The following is a 20,774-nucleotide window of genomic DNA, read 5'->3' on the forward strand; positions in this document are numbered from 1 at the left end:
TTGTTTGCACATACCATGTGGTTAAAGATTTTTTTTAATTGTAAGCTTTGTGAAATTTGCAATTAACAAGGTTCATATACAAGCACACAATGGCTTTCACTGCTGTAATAAAACTGTTACTGTGCAAATTGGAGATTATTGATTAGTTTGTTAACTTTAATTATATATTTCATAGATTGCACAATATTGTCGGAACTTCTGCTCACAAACTGACATTTTCTAAATAGTTCTGGAACCAGAATCGAAATACTGGTTCGGAACCGATTCCAAAGATCTCCTCAAATGCACATCACTAGATAACAATAAGAATAAACTGTGAAATTCAGACATGCAACGTAACATGGCAACAGGCATAATTGGAACGGCTGCTTCGTTCTGATTGGCCCATATTACATTTGCATGACAAACCGGACAGCACAAATGACACTGCTGCACACAAGTCAGGGAGTACATCACTGGCACATTGTGTGTAAGTAGTTAAACAGCATTTTGAAATAAGTTTCCTTAATTTTAAATAAGAAAACACATCAATTGTGTACAGCTGTAATATGGGAAGGAAACAGCATGCTGCAGCTCCCATGCTCAGTGAAGTCCTGATCTGACAGCATGCAACACAGACAGCACTTATGATTACATGTTACAGTTTATTTTTCAGTAAAAACAAGTTTAAATTGCAGTGTGTTCATTCTGTTATTAAATACACCACAGCAAGCACATTGCCATATATTTTTTATATTCATTTGCACAATCAGAGCTAAATTTAGTGATTTTTTTTTTTTTACTGCAGTACATTTATTTTCCCTAGATTTCCTAAATATTTATTTTTTTCTCATCAGTACACTTCCCAATTACAGACCCAAGTATTGCTATGCGTTCTGTTTTCACCTTTCTGGTCAGTTTGAATAATAAACTTTGTTTTTCCTGCAACAGCTGACCCTGCTTTAATACAAAACTCACACTACATTACTGTTTTTCATTATGGTAACGTCTTACGGTGACCGTGCTTGCTTCTTTGGCTGAAGAAATATCAGCTCATCATCTAACTGGGGAATCTGCTGTGCAATTAAATCACCCTTAAATTCCTGACGGTAAACAATGCTGCGGCTGCTAAAGAAGATGCAACACACTAAAAAAATCTGCTCGTGGGACTCTACTTTATTTAGGCACCCTACAATATGACTGGCAAAAGAGAACATTAGTTTATTGGATTTCACAAAGAATTTTTTTCAGCTTGGTATGGTAACCTTTTCACTTCCTTTCTTGTTTAATTCTTGATCTTTTTGCTGCATTACAGCCCTTCGTTAGCCTAATTATTTTCTTAAGTTTTCTCGGCATCTTGTTAACGATACATTGTAACACACAAACCTGAAGAGTATTTACATTTTTCGCTGTTCTTCCAAATTTGTTGAATGCAACTGTTCATTTTTAGGATTTTTTTTTTCTTTTTTTTTTATAAACAAAAGTACTCACACCATCACAACAATTGCATGCAACTGGGTTTACTATATTCTGCTGGTGTTAATACAGCACCTCTCTGCACTGAAGGATTGTATATAAGCTGACAAGGGCTCATCTGATATCCCATCATGCCCTTCTTAAAGGCTACAGCCTCTATACATGAACCCTCAACATCTCTGACAAGCACCTGGGTACATATGTTTACGATATCACAACAAAGGGAATATGCTTTTTTTTTGGTGCAAATGTATAGCTATTATGTACTATATATATATATAACGTTACAGTATGATAATACAACAAAAAATTGACAATAACACCTGAAAATAATCGTGATATATTTTAAGAAAAAGTAGCCGCCGCTAATATAATAAGAACATAAGAAAGTTTACAAACGAGAGGAGGCCATTTCAGCCCATCTTGCTCGTTTGGTTGTTAGTAGCTTATTGATCCCAGAATCTCATCAAGCAGCTTCTTTAAGGATCCCAGGGTGTCAGCTTCAACAACATTACTGGGGAGTTGGTTCCAGACCCTCACAATTCTCTGTGTAAAAAAAGTGCCTCCTATTTTCTGTTCTGACTGCCCCTTTATCTAACCCTTTGCGGTCCTATGTCAGACCTGGTCCAACATTGCAATTTTCCCTTTCCTGTCCGACATCATCAAAAAGACGTAAAGAACAGGTCTCTAGTCGTTTTTTCTCCGGAAAAAGCTGAGAAAACCATTCAATGGCCGAGTGAGACCGATAGGAGCCGAGAGAAATCGAGAGACAGAGAGAAAAAAATAAATAAATAAATAAAGGGGGGGTGGCGTATCTCATGAATACACATAGCCCCGACACCACTTAGATAACATGGACATAAACAAACAAGATAGCTGCTTCTGCATCCAGCGCTCAAAGAATATCACAGACATTTGCAGAGCTTTTTTTAGATGTTATAGTAATAAAATAATGACTTTGATCGCATTATTGAGGAGTTTGGTGATAAAACGAGTGATCAGGAGATGATTTATTGGTATGTACTAGGTATGTAAAAAATATAGCAAACAAGGGGTGGGGCGGTGCTGGAGATGCAGTACTGAGTGTCCTGTTGATATGCAGTGCCTTTTAAACCTGTTTTACTGTGAATAAAAACACTTTTAAACAGCGCGTCTAAAATAAACTGCACGTGTGAAAATAAATAGGACCTGATGCGCCTGAGACGTGCTGAATAAATGGACCGCAAAGGGTTAATCTCCATTTGTGACCCCTGGTCCTTGTTTCTTTTTTCAGGTCAAAAATGTCCCCTGGGTTGACATTGTCTATACCTTTTAGGATTTTGAATGTTTGAATCAGATCACCGTGTAGTCGTCTTTATTCAAGACTGAATAGATTCAATTCTTTTAGCCTGTCTGCATACGACATGCCTTTTAAACCCGGCATAATTCTGGTCGCTCTTCTTTGCACTCTTTCTAGAGCAGCAATATCCTTTTTGCAACGAGGTGACCAGAACTGAACACAATATTCTAGGTGAGGTCTTACAATGCATTGTAAAGTTTTAACATTACTTCCCTTGATTTCAATTCAACACTTCTCACAATATATCCGAGCATCTTGTTGGCCTTTTTTATAGCTTCCCCACATTGTCTCTATGAAGACATTTCTGAGTCAACATGCTTCGGTTGTTCAGATGTTTATGTAATGTACTCAATTAAAAAAATAAACTGAATTACATCTGACTGTTTCTCCTTTCGTTACACTATTTAGTGTTTTGAATACAGCCGTCAGAAAGACTGCTGCTGGGCTTCTAGGTATGAGTATATCTCTGGTGCTTCTAGTGTTAAAAAAAAAAAAAAAAAAATCACTGTTTGTGACAAACCAATGACATGTGAATTTTAAAGATAATTAGAACAATTCGAATATGAACACATGTGACGTTAGACAATATATTGTTTTGTGTACTTTTCTTTTTCCAGTATACAAACATTTGTAACAGTAACCTTTGTTTTAAACCATTCTTTTAAATTTTGTTGACAAAAGCCATACTGTAACTTTAAAACTACCGAATGGATTTTCACAATCTATACCAAAAGAAATTCTCTGCGATACGGACACCAAGTGTGCCAAACGGCGTCCCGATCGGTTTTGAAACTTCCAAGAAAACATACCCCTCAAAATCGGGTTTAAACAAGAAACTGTCAGTCACTCTTACTATAATATATACAGTCTATACAAAAATCACTACATAACATTTTCAGGAAGTTGGGATTTTTCGTTCGATTCCATTCCTCATTATATACATCGATATAAATACTGGATAATCGATTCAATAACTACATTTTTGAACATGCATAGTTAATAACATTATTTAATTTTATTAATAAAATGCACCTAACGCCTTGCTATTTACAGTATTTCTGCCAGACAAGCAGTGGGCGTGCTCTTCTTTTCCTGCTCATGTTAACTAGCATCTGATTTGCTGGTCCCATCCTACCAGCGAATCAGTTTTGAAAATGCTTTGTAAGTACGCCCCTCTGTGTATTCGATGTAAACAAAACAAAAAAGTGCAGAGCAGGACGACAGGCTTGTATTCCTGGCAAACAGCCTGTAAATAAATTGTGCACATTGAAGAAAACTGACTGTATATAGTTTGTGCTTCTTCTGAATTTCAAAATGAACGGTTATGAATATTTAACAATATTCAGTAACATTAAAACAATAAACAATCAGTGATGTTAACTTATACAATGGGTCTGCATGTTGGTGGTAAGTAGTAAATCAATTTATTATCATTATTATTATTATTATTATTATTATTATTATTATTGGCAGGCATTTCCGCATTGTGTGTTTCACAGATAGTGAAGTGTACTCAAAATAATAAGGCTCTCTAAATGCTCTGTATACATAAAATGCGTCTCGCTGCGGCAATTTTGTTAAAAAGTCAAGCGTTTGGCCAGTATTTCAATTTTTTTGTCAGCTTTCTGGGTCAGTTGGAAATGCAGTCCGCCGCCCTATTGGAACCTTTCTGGCGCCGCTGTTCCGTCATGTCGTTCACAGACATCCACACCAGTGAACGCCGGCTGGGTGAAGTATGTCAGAATGCAAAGCGTTGAGGTGCAAAAATAACAAAAGGAAAAACAGTAACAAAAATTATTTGTGTGTGCCAAGCCTTTAAACCAACAAAGGGCTGCCATAACAAAACAATGGCTACATAATATAGAAACGGGACATCTGCTCAATAGAATACTATGTGTGACTATAGAGAGAGAACGACAGGACGTCACACAAAGCAAGACGGAAGAGAGCCCCAATACATTCAATGTTTATTTGTTTTAATGGTTTTTATACAATACACTGCTCAAGGAGAAGCTGAAAATGTGTCAAAAGCTTTAGTTAACATGTTTTTTTTTTTTTTATTGAAATGGTTATATATTAATTTGCATTACAGTTCCCCTTTAAGTTTTTCCCAGTCCGACACAGTAAAAGTGTTTTATAAAACTGTATCAGCGTGCTCAGCAAGTTAATAGTAGAGTAATGTATTAAGTGTGTTAGCGCTACTCAAATAAAAAACAATTTTATGGATTATTATTCTTATTAAGTGCATACCATGTGTTTAAATGGTAATACTCTTTTTTAAAATCAGGCTTTTAGAATATTTAACATGTTTTGTCTAAACAATATAAATACAATAATGAGTTGTTATGATCAGTAACAAATTCAACCGAAGTTTAATTTTTAAACTATTATTGTGTTATTTTATATACTGTTATGTTTGTTAATGGCTTCAGCAAATTGCATTAAATTACAAAAAACATCCCCGATTTTCATTGTAGAAATCTGGTAAGCCTAAACTATATGGACAGTGCGAGAAACGGAACCAAAATCCCACCCGAACTGGACAAAAATCACAAAAACAGTCAAATATGTAATTTGAGAAAAATGTGTTCTCAGATTATCAGATTACCTTGTTTTAAATGGTGACATTAGGAGAACCATGCAGAATTGGGTAAACTGCATTCTCCTACTGTAGGCATTCAAGAAATGGATTCATTAAAATGATCTCCACCAGTGCTTTCTTCCAGCAATATGTAATAAACGTGCTATATTAAAAATGGAGCAATACATCAATATGCCCGAGTGCACTTGCAAACTCAAGTAGGCTGTGTGGTCCAGTGGTTAAAGAAAAGGGCTTGTAACCAGGAGGTCCCCGGTTCAAATCCCTCCTCAGCCACTGACTCATTGTGTGACCCTGAGCAAGTTACTTAACCTCCTTGTGCTCCGTCTTTCGGGCGAGACGTAATTGTAAGTGACTCTGCAGCTGATGCATAGTTCACACACCCTAGTCTCTGTAAGTCGCCTTGGATAAAGGCATCTGCTAAATAAACAAATAATAATAATAATAATTGCGAACACAAAACTGACTCGGTCCTGAAAAAAATTGGGAAAAAAAGAACTTCATCTCGCATCCAAACGAACTCAGTCCCTTTGCTCGCAGACAAGTGTGAACAGCAAGCACATTGATACATTCTTACACGTTTTGTTTTTCTGTTTCAGTCGCCAGCTAAGAAATTACATACAAGTACACTTAGGGCCCAAGTAAAACTCCAACTTCAAATAAGTAAAACCCCAAAAGACAAATGCGTGAATCAACCACAGGTGCAATTCTCAGATTCCCAGCACATTTAAGTAAATTGCATTGTATAAAAAGACAGGCGTTACATTCTTGGTTTTAGATTCACAAATTACTATAAAGAAAATAAAAAGGTTTTCATAAACTAGTGCTGACACTTTTCTAAATACTGTAGTTTCTCAGGCCATTCAGTCAAGTACTTCAATTCATTATATCTAGGCTTGCTACTTTGATATTAAATCGATAAAGCTTGTTAATGTCGAATTCCCAAAAAATATTAGTTTGATTGAAATAAATTTATATACGATAAACGTCTGTAAAACCACTCGCTATTTTTTATTTTCTTACCAAAAATAATCATTTACAAATCATGTCTAGATTTTATATTTGCGGTCTGTCTCGTCTCCGTTCCGCTCTGAAGGGCAGGGGGTCGCTGTCAGTCATCTCAGTGGTCTGTTAGTACTGTAGTTTCACCCTGTTCTGACAGATCTCGTTGACTGAAGCAGTGCTAGAATGCTCTCATTAGCCAGCTACAGTGCCTGTCATTCAAAAAGCCTACTTTTAAATTAGCGGGTTAAGGTGGATATAAGCTTTTGCTTTAGGTATACGGTGACAGTTACTAGTTTGATTTGAAAATGGGGCACAAGAGAAAAACACTTAATGAATATTGTGCACAATACCCTTGCCGACGGCTGAAGTCTCCGTGGCAGGACGAAGCGGACCGGTCTGCCTTAGGGGGAGCTCAGACTCCGAATAATAACTTAGTTCTGTTCAACTATCCAATGTTTTGTTCTGTGCATATATTTTTACTCATAAATTTATGCTATAAACATTTGTGTAAAACACTTTTATATGCTGCGTTTTTTACGGTTTATTTGAGACAATTTTATTATTATTATTATTATTATTATTAATTTCTTAGCAGACGCCCTTATCCAGGGCGACTTACAATTGTTACAAGATATCACATTATTTTTACATACAATTACCCATTTATACAGTTGGGTTTTTACTGGAGCAATGTAGGTAAAGTACCTTGCAAGGGTACAGCAGCAGTGTCCCCACCCACAACCCTCTGGTCAAGAGTCCAAAGCCCTAACCACTACTCCACACTGCTGCCCTATAGCTAAGCTATACATTTTTAAATGTATAGCTCAGCTATGACCAAATGTTATTTCAATTAGAATGTTGGTAACCATGGTTTTGTTGCATGTAGAATATGATAAAGGGGTTTCGCTAAATGAGCCGTTTTTCAGTGGCATAAAAGCCTGTTTTTTTTTTTTTGTTTGTTTTTAAAGCATCGAAGTCGATTTCACCCATTCTCTGCTGGAATTGACAAATAAAGATTGAAAAAAAGCGGTAAATACTTTCTAAAATAAACGTCTATTAATCGTCGTTTTGGCAAAAAAATAAAAATCGAATAGTAGAAAGCCTAGTTATAATGTTTCAAACTAGTTAAGTGCGTACATTCTCAGGCAACCAACCCGATATCTTGTTTCTGGTCTGCTGATAGTAGTGACTTATTTCAATCAAGAAAATAAACTGCTACAGTCCCCATGAAAATAACCGTTCATAATTATGAATTTAAGCCCCGGTATAAGGAATAGCAAGTATCCTTTTCGAGTTGTACCAGCTCAAAAAGAGAATACCATCTAGTGGTGGAGCGAGTTTAATTTTTCGTTCCACTCTTCGACTCAGTAACTTCTGAATTAATTACCATGGCACTGGCTATTATGAGGGCCGACGCCAGGTTTTTGTGGGCCCCGGGCAATGGACCTCCAGTGGCCCCCACCTTCACCACCAAATAAAATATTTTTATATCAAAAAGGTTTTCATTATAATTAGTCCCTCGCTAAACCGGACATATGAATTAATACCTGTAGCACACTTTACTTTAGCCTGTCGGTAACACACAATAAATCATGCTGCTGAATTTTACACATTACTGTACACTGTGAAAATAGTAGTGTATTTAGTATATTAACAGTTTATTTAGTGGTGCAATCAGGAACTTCAACAATTGAACAAACTATAAAAAGCAAAGCAGTCCTAAGTAACAACTGTGTGCGTTTGGACTGACACAGAAAGAGGAAATCAAAGAAAGAAAAGTAAAAGAAAAGAATGACTGGGATGAGTGAGGGGGATTTTTCTCTGGCGTACTCCATCGCTAAATTCTTGTAGTTCACATTTAGAGGATGCCACAATGAAAAATAATTTGCTTTATTTATGTATTCATTTAAGTAATTTAGTGTGTAATTATTCACAAACCACCATTTCCAACATCCTTAAATTCATAATTTAAAAACAAAAGAAAAAAAAAAATGATTTTTTTTTTTTTTTTTTAAATCAAAAATCGCTAACCCCGGAATGCAGCCTAAAACACTAAAGTGATACTAAAACAACATTTAAGGTCGCAGTCTGGAGCCCTGTCAGTTTCATCAACAAAGCTGGTCTTTTCGGTCCTGGTCTTTGTTCCAACCCTGTTCTAAATTGTTTAATTGAACCAATTAAATCTCCATCCAGACCATGAAGAAGTTCAGTATCTCATTTTGCCTGTTAAACCTGGGGAGGGGGTGGAATTCTGCACTTAGTTCAAGATTGCGTACCCGTTTATTTAAAATGTACTGACACCTCATTTACTGAGAAGCAAACTAATTAGCAAGAAAGACTTGAATAATCCAGTCTAGTCAAACTTTCAATCATCAAAAACACCGCACACAGTGACTCACACTGTGGTGCATCTTTCAGTAAACTCATCTCCCCACCAGCGCTTTAAACAAATGTACAGTATACATAAAATAAACACCTCAGAAAGACACAGGTGTGATATTTTATTGCAACCAAGAAAAAGAACCCGTGGAGAGAAAACAGAAAGATTATTTGTTTGTTTTAGACACCCCAGAATCCACCAATCAGGTGCCAGCAAGTAATGTGAAAAGGTTGACACCATGTAGGTGGAATGAGGTTAGGAATCTTTGTGACAGACAATATCATAGTATTTACAAAAAGTGATACAATAGCACAATGCAATCCAGCACACTATTTCAATACCGACTACAGACTGCTCATGACTTAAAACAAGCATGCCAGTGACATACATCTCTCTCCACGGCTGTAAATTCAAAATTATCAGTATGACCGGCCAGGCAGACCCCCTTCATACCCCGAAACTGATACTCAATAACTTAAACTACTTATTATTAATAACAGGTTTCATGACAACTGGGCAAGCGGTTTTCCATATATATGGAGAAATCTGTGCGCCGAGTTGAACAAAAATACAATCGACTGTCTACATTCCAGTATATCCTCTTTGCAGGAGATTTCATCAGCAGCGGGGAGAACTGGAGGTGCACAAATTCTCCAGCCCTGTCACACTCATGCTTCAGCAAGAGTTCCACATTGCACCAGGGGGAATGCCAATCAATGCAATCACACTTGCTCTCTGTCCACATTAATATACAATTTCCACTGTCTCTCATTAGATAGCAGTTGATTTTATTAAGATCTTAAATTAGCCACAGCATAGGAAACAGGGTTAAGTATCTAAAAAAAGCTCATGGTAAAACCTGAAATGGATCAAACCATTTTGCAGTCTCTTTGGCCTTTCGGGAGTGAGCTCTATACAGAAGATTTCAAAGATACTAGAAAGTAGTCTGGTACTGTTATAAATTGAGAATTATTGTAACTGTCTCTTTTGTTAATGTTTTAGAAAAAAGTATACCTTATATACGTCTCCAGTATCTTCCATGACAGCAGGTATTTTCTTTGATTTTGGTGGCGCAGTGATACGTGGTTAGCACAGGTGCAGTGATTTGCCTTTGTTTCTAAGTAGTTCCTAATCGTGACATTGTGCTGGATATTGTAACGGCTTGGAACACTGATGGATCAAATAGCATGCAGCATTTTAACAATCTGTGTATAGTACTAAAAAGAAAAGACATACTTTATGTCTGCAGTATTTGATGGAGCCTACTGTAAATATTGCATGCATTTTGGTAGAAAAACACACGTTCTTTATAAATCTGGGGTTCAGCAGTTACAAAACTAAGAACGTCAAGAAAATCAGGATTACACAAAGCAGCAGTAAGAGTTGGCAATTAATTTGTGTCTGTGATGCAACAAACTAAAACACCTCTACATCAGGAGTTGAATTCAGCTTACGAAGAAAGAGTGGAAAAAACAGGCAGAAGCTATTTTTATTATTGTTATTATTATTAGTTTATTTAGCAAATGCCTTTATCCAAGGCGACTTGCAGAGACTAGGGTGTGTGAACTATACATCAGCTGCAGAGTCACTTACAACTACGTCTCACCCAAAAGACGGAGCACAAGGAGGTTAAGTGTCTTGCTCAGGGACACAATGAGTCAGTAGCTGAGGTGGGATTTGAACCGGGGACCTTCTGGTTACAAGCCCTTTTCTTTAACTACTGGACCACACAGCCTCCTCTATATATTGCTTATTATAGTTGTACTCTTAGTATGTTACTTGAAATTTCCTAGCAAATGTGTTCCAAACTGCACTGAAAGGAACATTTCCTTAAAGTATGTTATACATTTGTTGAGGTGAGGTGGGGTCACAGGGAACCTTTTGTGTATCGAAGAATTTAGTGAACCAGTCCAGCTACAAGGCTAGACCACACCTGTTAATCACTAATTGATTGATTGTGTTCACTGTTAAATTAAACCAAAATCCTAAGAGTTATATTCTACTTTTTTTGTGTGTGCGTTTTGTGCGACGGGGAGTAATTAAGAAGGACAAGTAGATTGTTAAGAAGGACAAGTATATTTTTCTAGGATTTTGTCCCTTGGACAAAAAGTTTTTTTAGAAATTGGCCACCCCTGCAATGTAGCCAAGTACAGTCTCCCTTAGTCTGGCCTTCCCTGTACTTTAAGAAAGCACTGACCAATTTACAATTTATTTTCAAATCTCCCCTCCTCCATGTACAGTAGTTTTCAGTAAGTTTTATTCTCCTTTAAGCATTTTCATTGACACATTTAATACCACAGTATCTCTCTGATCAATTGTATTTGTTACCGAGTGTCCCTTGGGAAAGCTTCTATGTGTTTGGTTGAGGAGGAGTCTTAATGTACGCTGTAATTTGACTTGACTACATGCCAGTGAATTTTACCGAATATGGTCAATTGCAGATCACATTTATGATCCTGCATTTACGGCATTAATTTTGGATTAAAAAAAAAAACTAAACTAAAAACAACGCCTTTAATTGCTAGACAACTTAGTCAGGAATTTATTATTATTATTATTATTATTTATTTATTAGCAGACGCCCTTATCCAGGGCGACTTACAATTGTTACAAGATATCGCATTATTTTTACATACAATTACATTATTTTTTATACAATTGCCCATTTATACAGTTGGGTTTTTACTGGAGCAATCTAGGTAAAGTACCTTGCTCAAGGGTACAGCAGCAGTGTCCCCAACCGGGGATTGAACCCACGACCCTATGGTCAAGAGTCCAGAGCCCTAACCACTACTCCACACTGCTGCCCTAATTTAGAACAAAAGAAAAGTACCAAAGCAGCTTTATCACATGTGGACTTTCAGTCTGTCACCAACATTACCTGCAAAAGCAGAATTCCACTGCACTTTAGTACACAATAGCATGTTCACCACTGTGTTTTTCAAATTCAGTCACTAGCATTTCTCATCTTAGGACAGTGCAAAATGAGATTTTTTTTTTCAGAACATCATTTGGACATCTAGATCATGATCCCTCCAGCAACACTGCTGACACGCTGGTTAACATGAATGGCTACTGCGCAGAAAAACTTCAAAACTATGTTAAATATGTATTACCAGGATACGGAAAAGGCAATGTAATGTGTTTATTGTAAACTCTACAGAGTTAACTACATCGATTTAAGATAATGAACACCTGCAACAATTCTCACTGTTAAGAAACTCAATTGTGAATAAACCAGTATTGAAGTACATGCAGAGTTTATTAAAATACAGTGGCCACAGAATGTTCTTCATTTGACTGTTCTGTTGGTCATTGTGGGAAAGCACTCTGTGTGCATTTAATATAAAGTAATCTTATAGTCAAAAGGTAAAGGGGGATTTATGCGCAGAGCAAAGACACTGTAAAGTAAAAACAGTAAAACATGTTATACTTTACTAACTTTTACATCCCATGCAGTTAAAGCAAGAACGAATGTTTTGCATCCCTGTCACTCTTGCTTTGAAGCATATTTAGGCATGTATATTACAAACACAGTACTGTTAACTCAGACGATCACTGTGTTATACTCCACTGTGTTGTACAATGGTCACTGGTAACGTAAAAAATATAAAAGCTTGAAATTACTACATTTATTTTGTACCTATCCCCTTCTCACTGTTGTTGTGAATAAACCAGTTTCCTTAATTAAAACTGTATTTATACAGAAGCGAAGGTAAACACCTAGTGATTAGTGCCTCCACTGCCAAAACATTCCACGTCCTGCTGCCACGATAATACGCCGCCTGCAGGATTTGATTTAAGCTTTACTACAGCTCGGGGCTTCACGCTCAGGCCTAACAAAACAACACCATTAACACCACCAAGAATAACATTTAAAAATAAATAACCATTAACACTTAAACAATGACTAAAACGCACAAGCATAAATACAAAAAAACACCTTTACTTCTAAATAAAATATTCCCAAGACAAAAAACCCCCGCCTACTCACACACTTTCAGGCCTTTTTGTTGTATTCTTATTTAATGGACTCACTTAAACGTTTGTCGCTTAAAAATTACATACTCTACATTTCTGAATTTGTGAACGGAATTCGAATCAAACTGGCACTAACGTCCCAAACAGAATTGTCGGACCATTAGCACACCTTTAAGTAAACACCAACATAAATAAACCGTTACCCTTTTAAATTCGCTTAACATAATTTAAAAGACTACAAAAAAAACTATAAGAAGTAACTTACCACCAGCTGCTCCTCCGGGGTACATTTCGTAGATTGGTTCGTTACCTTCGCTTCCACGTTCAAACACAAATAATTTTCCGTAGTCACTTACGAGAGGGAGGGGGGTATTATATCAGTTTTACTTTAGTTGAGGTGAACGTTCAAAGAAACTCGCACATAGAGAAACAGAAACACAACACTGACTGCATTTGAGGCTTAGATGCTCTTTCTTTCTCTCCTCCTCCCCCAACAACAGGGAAACACACGGCGGTGAGGGGAAGGCGCTTCGGTGACGTCACTGGCTCCGGCTCCGACTTTGTGAGTGAATGAATTGGTAAAAGTCCAGTTTAGTTTCCCTCTCTGAATCTCTTACCGGCGGGAGTAGTGTCACAATCCAAACACGCGGTTTCAGAGTCGGCAGCGAGTGCCCAACAAAGCTAATCTACTCAAATTAAGCGCATAACACCAGGGAACGTTTGGCCAATTTATATGACGCGAATTTAGGTCTTGGTAGTGTTGCCATTTTAAGGCAACTTTGGCTAGTTTCTCTTCTAAAAGTTAACCACGGTAAATTTGAACGGTGCTTTTGCAGTTTGCATATCATGCTTTACCATAGCTCTCTATTACAATGATTACTTTTGCTTTACAATGCTTTCACTATGCGTTATAGCACCTTGCTATGTTTTCACTTTCTAGAAACCTTTTAAAACTTGTAAGCCAAAGCCACAATAGCTAAACAATCTTGATTTGAGCAACTTATTATTATTATTATTATTATTATTATTCATTTCTTAGCAGACGCCCTTATCCAGGGCGACTTACAATTGTTACACGATATCACATTATACATTATTTCACATTATACAGTTATCACATTATTTTTACATACAATTGCCCATTTATACAGTTGGGTTTTTACTGGAGCAATCTAGGTAAAGTACCTTGCTCAAGGGTACAACAGCAGTGTCCTCCACTGGGGATTGAACCCACAACCCACAACCCTCCGGTCAAGAGTCCAGTGCCCTAACCACTACTCCAACACTGCTGCCTCAGCAAAATGGCTTGAAAATGATCCATCTGTGGTGTTACATGGTATTATTATTATTATTATTATTTATTTCTTAGCAGACACCCTTATCCAGGGCGACTTACAGTCGTAAACAAAAATACATTTCAAGAATCACATTACAAGTAATAATACAATTAAGAGCAAGATAAATACAATGACTTTGGTTCTAGCAAGTACAAGTATGACAAAATACGATTCAATAACGGAGCAGATAACAGTGTCAGTGATAGTTACATCAGGATATAATTAAATACAAAATACTACAGATTAAATAACACTTGACAGATTACAGTACTCTAAAGTACAGGATTAAATGCAGTAAAACAGGGGGCAGATAAGAGCAAGTAAAGCGCATTTAAGGAAGAGTGTCCATATGGGAAAAAAAAGAGGAGTTCTACAGGTGCTGTCGGAAGAGGTGAGTCTTGAGGAGGTGCCGGAAGGTGGTCAGGGACTGGGCAGTCCTGACATCTGTAGGAAGGTCATTCCACAACTGCGGGGCGAGGGTGGAGAAGGAGTGGGCTCTGGAGGCAGGGGAGCGTAAAGGAGGTAGAGCCAGTCTTCTAGTGCAGGAGGAGCGGAGAGGTCGAGTGGGGGTGTAGGGAGAGATGAGGGTCTGGAGGTAGCTGGGTGCAGTCTGGTCAAGGCATCTGTAGGCTAGTACAAGAGTCTTGAACTGGATGCGAGCGGTGATCGGGAGCCAGTGGAGTGAGCAGAGCAGTGGAGTTGCGTGGGAGAAGCGAGGCAGAGAGAACACCAGGCGAGCAGCGGAGTTCTGGATGAGCTGAAGCGGACGGGTGGCGGACGCAGGGAGGCCAGCCAGGAGGGAGTTGCAGTAGTCTAGGCAGGAGAGTACCAGGGCCTGGACCAGGAGCTGGGTGGCGTAGTTGGTGAGGAAGGGTCGGATTCTTTGTATGTTGCTCAGGAAGAATCGGCAAGTGCGTACCAGAGTGGAGATGTGCTGGGAATAAGAGAGGCAGGGGTCCAGGGTGACTCAGAGGTTCTTAGCTGAGGAGGAGGGAGAGAGTGTGGTAGATTCCAGAGTATTGGAGCAAAAGTGAAATGTAGCTAAGAAATATAGTAATGCATGGTATAGAATTATATACCTCTGTTTAGTAACTAGTGGTCTTCATAATGCAAATATAACAAACAATATCCACAAACTTGGATATTGAAAAGTACAGTAAAATTAATGATCATAACATGTCAGAAACAAAATAAACAAATTGTATTCGTGCAGAACTAAGCTTTCACAAAACCACTGAAATTGAAGTAGATGAAATATCTGTGCATGACAAATGTATTGGCACCGTTTCATTTAAAATCTGTTTAAGTTAAGGTTTGCCTTAACTGAGCCAGTTTAAAACACTGTTCATCAATAGAAACCAGTACTTATCAATTTAGCGTGAGTCAACTGAAGAAAAACAGTGTGTGCACTTACTGTAGCACATCATGGTCAAACCAAAGGACATAGAGTGAATACCAAAATTCACTATCAGAGCAATAATCAAGAAGTATCAGAAGACTAATTCAAATGAAACGATGGAAAGAAGTGGACATCCCAGGAAAATTACAACTGTAGCACGTTGGAGAATTGCTTGAGAAGCTTGCACAAATAGTTAGGTTACTTCCGTAACCCTGGTTCCCTTTCAATTCGAAGACGACCACCAATGACATTACATATGGGATATGCCTGCCCATTGGGTAGGTATCGCTGAGCTCTCTATACCAGAGCTGCCGATAGGCCCCTTCCTGGGATAAAGCACTCGGTCCTGCCAACCGAGGGGAAAAACTGTCATACAGAAGAAGCCATTTCTCTTTTTCCTTCTCAAGACGGTATGAGCTGAGGGTGTTGATAGTCAATTGTATTTCCCTTGCATTCGTGCTGAAAGCTGGCTCACCGCTTTCCCAGAAGCTTGGCCTAGCGGACTTTAGTCCGCATCAAGTGGACTAAAAAGCGGTCTAGCAAATCCTGCAGCTCTGTACTTAGTTAGTCTTGATTGCAGTGTACCAAACAGTAAGTGGTTTAGCTAGCCTGAACAAGAGGAACAAGTTAGCCAGACAATGAGGACTAACCCATAATAAGCCTCTACAAGTGCGGATGGAAATTCAGAATTTAAGGTGTAAAGACAAACTCAGACATCTTGTACATCGTCATTACGAACATTTGATTAAAAACATTTGAAATATGAAAAAAGCAAATACAGTATTGATAAAAAAGTGTTTTTATTAGACTACATTAGGCGTGATTCGGGCAGACACATTTAAAATATATAGTCATAATCTATATCGATAGGCCTAATTGTACTTGGTTTTTGTGCACATTCCACACTAGCGGATCATACTTGCATTTTAACTCGCCGGTACCCTGTTGCTGCATGGACACTGAACGTTAAGTTCTAAATGTGTTGTTTATATAATACTAATTATACATGTGACGTTTCAGTCGGTTAAATTGAATACATCAAATGTGCATTTTTGTTATTACTATTATTTAAATATAGGAGTATCTTATTGTGTGGCACTTTATTACAGTTTTTGCAACATTTGTATGAATAAAACAAAACCAGTTTCTTCAGAATATTTTGTTCCTCAACCATAATAAATGAGAAAAAAAGAAAAAGGTGCTGCATATTTAAATTATAGGCTACATTCTCAGTCTACCTAGAAAATGTGTAATTGCTTAATATTGTGTATCAATGTGTGACTGAGTGGAAGCCGATGCAGGAGTGATGCAGTATGTGAATGAAACAGACAGAGATGATTGTAATCCAGTTTGAAAAGGATTTTATTAATGGTTTCCAGGTCTGGCGACCAAACAACAATCCCCCAGCAATATTATTATTATTATTGGTTTATTTAGCTGATGCCTTTATCCAAGGCAACTTACAGAGACTAGGGTGTGTGAACTATGCATCAGCTGCAGAGTCACTTACAATTACGTCTCACCCGAAAGACGGAGCACAAGGAGGTTAAGTGACTTGCTCAGGGTCACACAGTGAGTCAGTGGCTGAGGTGGGATTTAAACTGGGGACCTCCAGGTTACAAGCCTTTTTCAATGTGTACTGCACAGGGTAAATAACAATAGGATTGCAGTCCCAAATAATAAACAATAATATCCGCCCCACAGTAACACAAACACGGTCACCAGTCCTGGGTGCGTGCTGTAGTGCTCGTGGTGGGTGATACAGTTTATTTCGTGACAGTGGTGAAGTGTTGCCTTTCACTTGAGACACTGGGTTATGTGGGTCTACAGTACCTTGCACTGAGCAGGAAGCACTTCATGTGACTCAGCAATCGGCGACTGAACCTTACTGAACAAAAGTCTTCACTTTTCATTTTAATTTTCAGACGTCATTTCAGAGAATGATGGAGCTGTTTTAAAATGTGCTGTATAAACGTAGGACAAGCTAGCGTACTAAGTTAGTCTTATACTTCATAGTACTAAGTTAGTCCTCCTCTTTAGTCCAAGCAAGTGGGCTAAACCTGCTTAATCCACTAGTTAGACGCATCAAGTGGACTAACTTTGGTATGCTGTAATGCCCCCCCCCCCCCCGCCCCCTGAGTTTACTGTTGTATGCCTTGGTAAAGGACAATGAAAGCACAGTGACAGGAATGGGTAGCTATAGTAAACATGGTAAAAACACAGTAATAAACTGCAAGGTATACTTTTAGTAAGGGTTACACTGTAAAAGATAATTGGTTGAAATGTATTTTACTGTTTTAGTACTTGTTTATGTTAATACAGTATATATAGTAGACCTTAATACTGATGTAATTTCTTTGTATGGGTTTGTGGAAATGATGTCACTATAACGTTTATTTTTGTATTATTTACTACAATATATAGATTGTATAATACATAGTATATGCTGCAGTAAGATACCGGCTGAGTTTTACCCCCAGAAAGCCCACTCGGGGTAGATAACAGCATGTATGGTACACAACGTTATGCAATATTCTATTTATGACAGCCCAAATGTCAAGCATCCCAAGAGCACCAACCTTGCTTAGTTTGCAAGAACAGTCAAGAACAGATTGTGGTCCAGTGAACTGACACATCCCTGAATGAAGGAATAACTTACCTGCAGTACTCACTGTCACCAGCAGATGTCTCTAACCAATCCCTATGACCTCAGTCAGACTTTTCCAAATAGCCTTTTCTTGCTTGCCTGATTCAAATCTAAAATGTAGTAATACAGTAACTAAACACAATACTGTTAATGCACATTAATCACACAGTTGTAGTTCTGTGACTTACTCCTACACTTCAAAGTCTTTCCAAATACTATTTCTCTCATCTTGGTAACAGCAACATGGGACATTGACATTGGCTTCGTTTACATGCAAAATAAAATAAGTCTCAGCTTTTTGGCATGCTATGTTGTAGTATCTTTTTGATTTGGGTTTACATGTAGTTTTGTATTAGGGACAAAAATTATCCTTCAAAATTCAAGTCACTTAATTACTATTAAAATATGGCAGGGTTTATTTAAATGTTTTTGTTAGTGTTCCAATGTGGCATTGTGTGACTACTGATATTGTGCAGCTTTCTTAAACAGGGTTTACAAGAAATGCTTATGTTGTGTTGAAGAACAGCAAGTACAGCCTGCCTCATTTAGCCACCAAAAAATAAATAAGTGAGGGAAACAAAACAAACACACAGACATAGTGTTACACAAAAACACAGACAACGTTACACAAAAACACAGACAGCGTTACACAAAAAACACAGACATAGCGTTACACAAACACACAGACATAGCATTACACAAACATAGCGTTACACAAACACACAGACATAGCGTTACACAAAAACACAGACAACGTTACACAAAAACACAGACACAGCGTTACACAAAAAACACAGACATAGCGTTACACAAACACACAGACATAGCGTTACACAAAAACACAGACACAGCGTTACACAAACATACAGCGTTACACAAATACAGATATCTGATTTGGGGTTTGAATTTAAATTACTCAGCTCTGTTTTTAGAGAATTGGCAAATTCCAGTTCTTGCTGAGAACCCAAAATCAAAACTTCTGTCTTATCTGAGCTTAACTGCAATTTTTTTTTGAGACATCCAGATTTTGACATCATTCCGACACTCAATTAAATCAGAGACTGCAGAGATTTCCCCAGGCCTCACACAAATATAAAGCAATGTGTTCGATCATTTACCGGAAGCAAACTAAACCAGCTGCCAGGTTCATACATTCAGTGTAACTGGTAGTGTGTCAATAAAGCAAACATTTGCTGTATTTATTTTTTAGGGATACAAATATGAATATTCTTTTCAGAAAAGGGACTTTTCACATGGAATTACATATTACACAGCAATGGGTACATTTCACAGAAATCGAGAAATCTGTGATAACCATGAAGAATATACAGCTTCAGTCATGGTTGGTTGATTGTAGATATGCTTTCAGCCGTCAAAGGCACTCAAAGTGTGCTAGGTCTGTGTTTTATTATAATTATGAATGTAACATTTGTTCCCTGACAGGGTGTCACCCCTACAGTCAAATGGCTAATTCCACAAACAGACAGTCTTACTACTCTGAAACAAAATTGGCAACAACTTGAAAAAAAAACCTGGGACTTTAGTAGGGTGTTGAGGTGGTGTGGGGGAGAGGGGTGGCAAACGCAGGGCAAATACCCCCCCCCCCACCCCCCACCGCTAAATTACACCACTGGTGCTGCGTGAGTGGTGTTGTAATGGGCCGCCTCTGTCTTGTGTGGGATTGGGTGAGAGAACAGCGAGAGGGATAAGGACAGGGGCACGTGACAGTTTCTGCTAAAATATATTCTCTTTTGATGTAGATACAAAATTCGCTCGCATCCAGTGTAGATCCATCTTTACAAGGCTACATTAAATTTTTCCCATACCTCTACTGCAGAGTTTGTACATTGGTTTTGTTCTGTTTTCCTGGGTTATAACTTGATGTGGCAGAGCGATAGCTCTGCCCAGGTATAATTATTGGTGGTTGGCGGGGATGTCAAAAACATGCGAGTGTGGCTGGAGCCTTACTAATTATTGATTAATTAGGCTCCAGCCACATCCCATAAAGAGAGCCCAGGGCTCCATTTAGAGAGGAGTTTGGTGAGTGAACCTGTGTTGGGTTTTTGTGTCTCTGTATTGTCTTTTAAAAGTTCAGTGAAGGCTCTGCCCAGCATGAACAGTTTTTGTATGTTTGTTTAAACCTTTATTTTTCCCTTGTGCTTTTTTTTGTTTCGTGTTTTTGTTTTATTTCTCTTTTAATAAATACGTGCTTCGGCACTTCACTCTGCAGTTTTGGTCTCCTGAGGTCTGTCTGCTTGCGCTATCCCTCACACTTGGTTTAACAGGTTTTAGAATTCTAATTGGTGCTAATAGTGAAAAAAGCTTTGGGGAATGTGACAGGGATGGACAAGTGGTGACGTCAGGCCAGAGTCAGGAAGGAAAACACAAAGGCATTACTGCAGTCAAAAAGAAGACGCTGCGCACCGTTTATTTCAATACAAAAATAAATAAAATATTTAAACAAAAACACTGTGCTCACAGAGCAAAATAAAACAGTTAAACAAAAACAAACACAAAATGAAATGATACCGGTCAGGCTCGGCAGTAGTCTTCACTGATCCTGTATGTCTTAAATAAATCTCTCCTCTTGCTCCTCTGTATAACCCACCCAGAGCGCAGAGAGCTGCAGGCT

At 38.0% G+C, this 20,774-nt stretch overlaps 1 protein-coding gene across 2 annotated transcripts in view; it reads right to left on the reverse strand.

Annotated features, from left to right (window-relative positions):
- LOC117435258 (protein argonaute-2) overlaps nt 1-13,443 on the reverse strand; it is a 57,324-nt gene extending 43,881 nt beyond the window's left edge. Inside the window, exon 1 of one of the 2 annotated variants that reach the window (XM_034058287.3) lies at nt 13,025-13,443. In XM_034058287.3, the coding sequence (XP_033914178.1) occupies nt 13,025-13,049 (25 nt within the window). In that variant the 5' untranslated portion in view covers nt 13,050-13,443. The remainder of the gene's footprint in view (nt 1-13,024) is intronic. The other variant, XM_034058289.3, reaches the window with a different exon arrangement.
- Between the last annotated feature and the right edge of the window lie 7,331 nt (nt 13,444-20,774).

The sequence above is a fragment of the Acipenser ruthenus genome, chromosome 3 (assembly GCF_902713425.1).
Source record: "Acipenser ruthenus chromosome 3, fAciRut3.2 maternal haplotype, whole genome shotgun sequence".
Lineage (NCBI taxonomy): Eukaryota > Metazoa > Chordata > Actinopteri > Acipenseriformes > Acipenseridae > Acipenser > Acipenser ruthenus.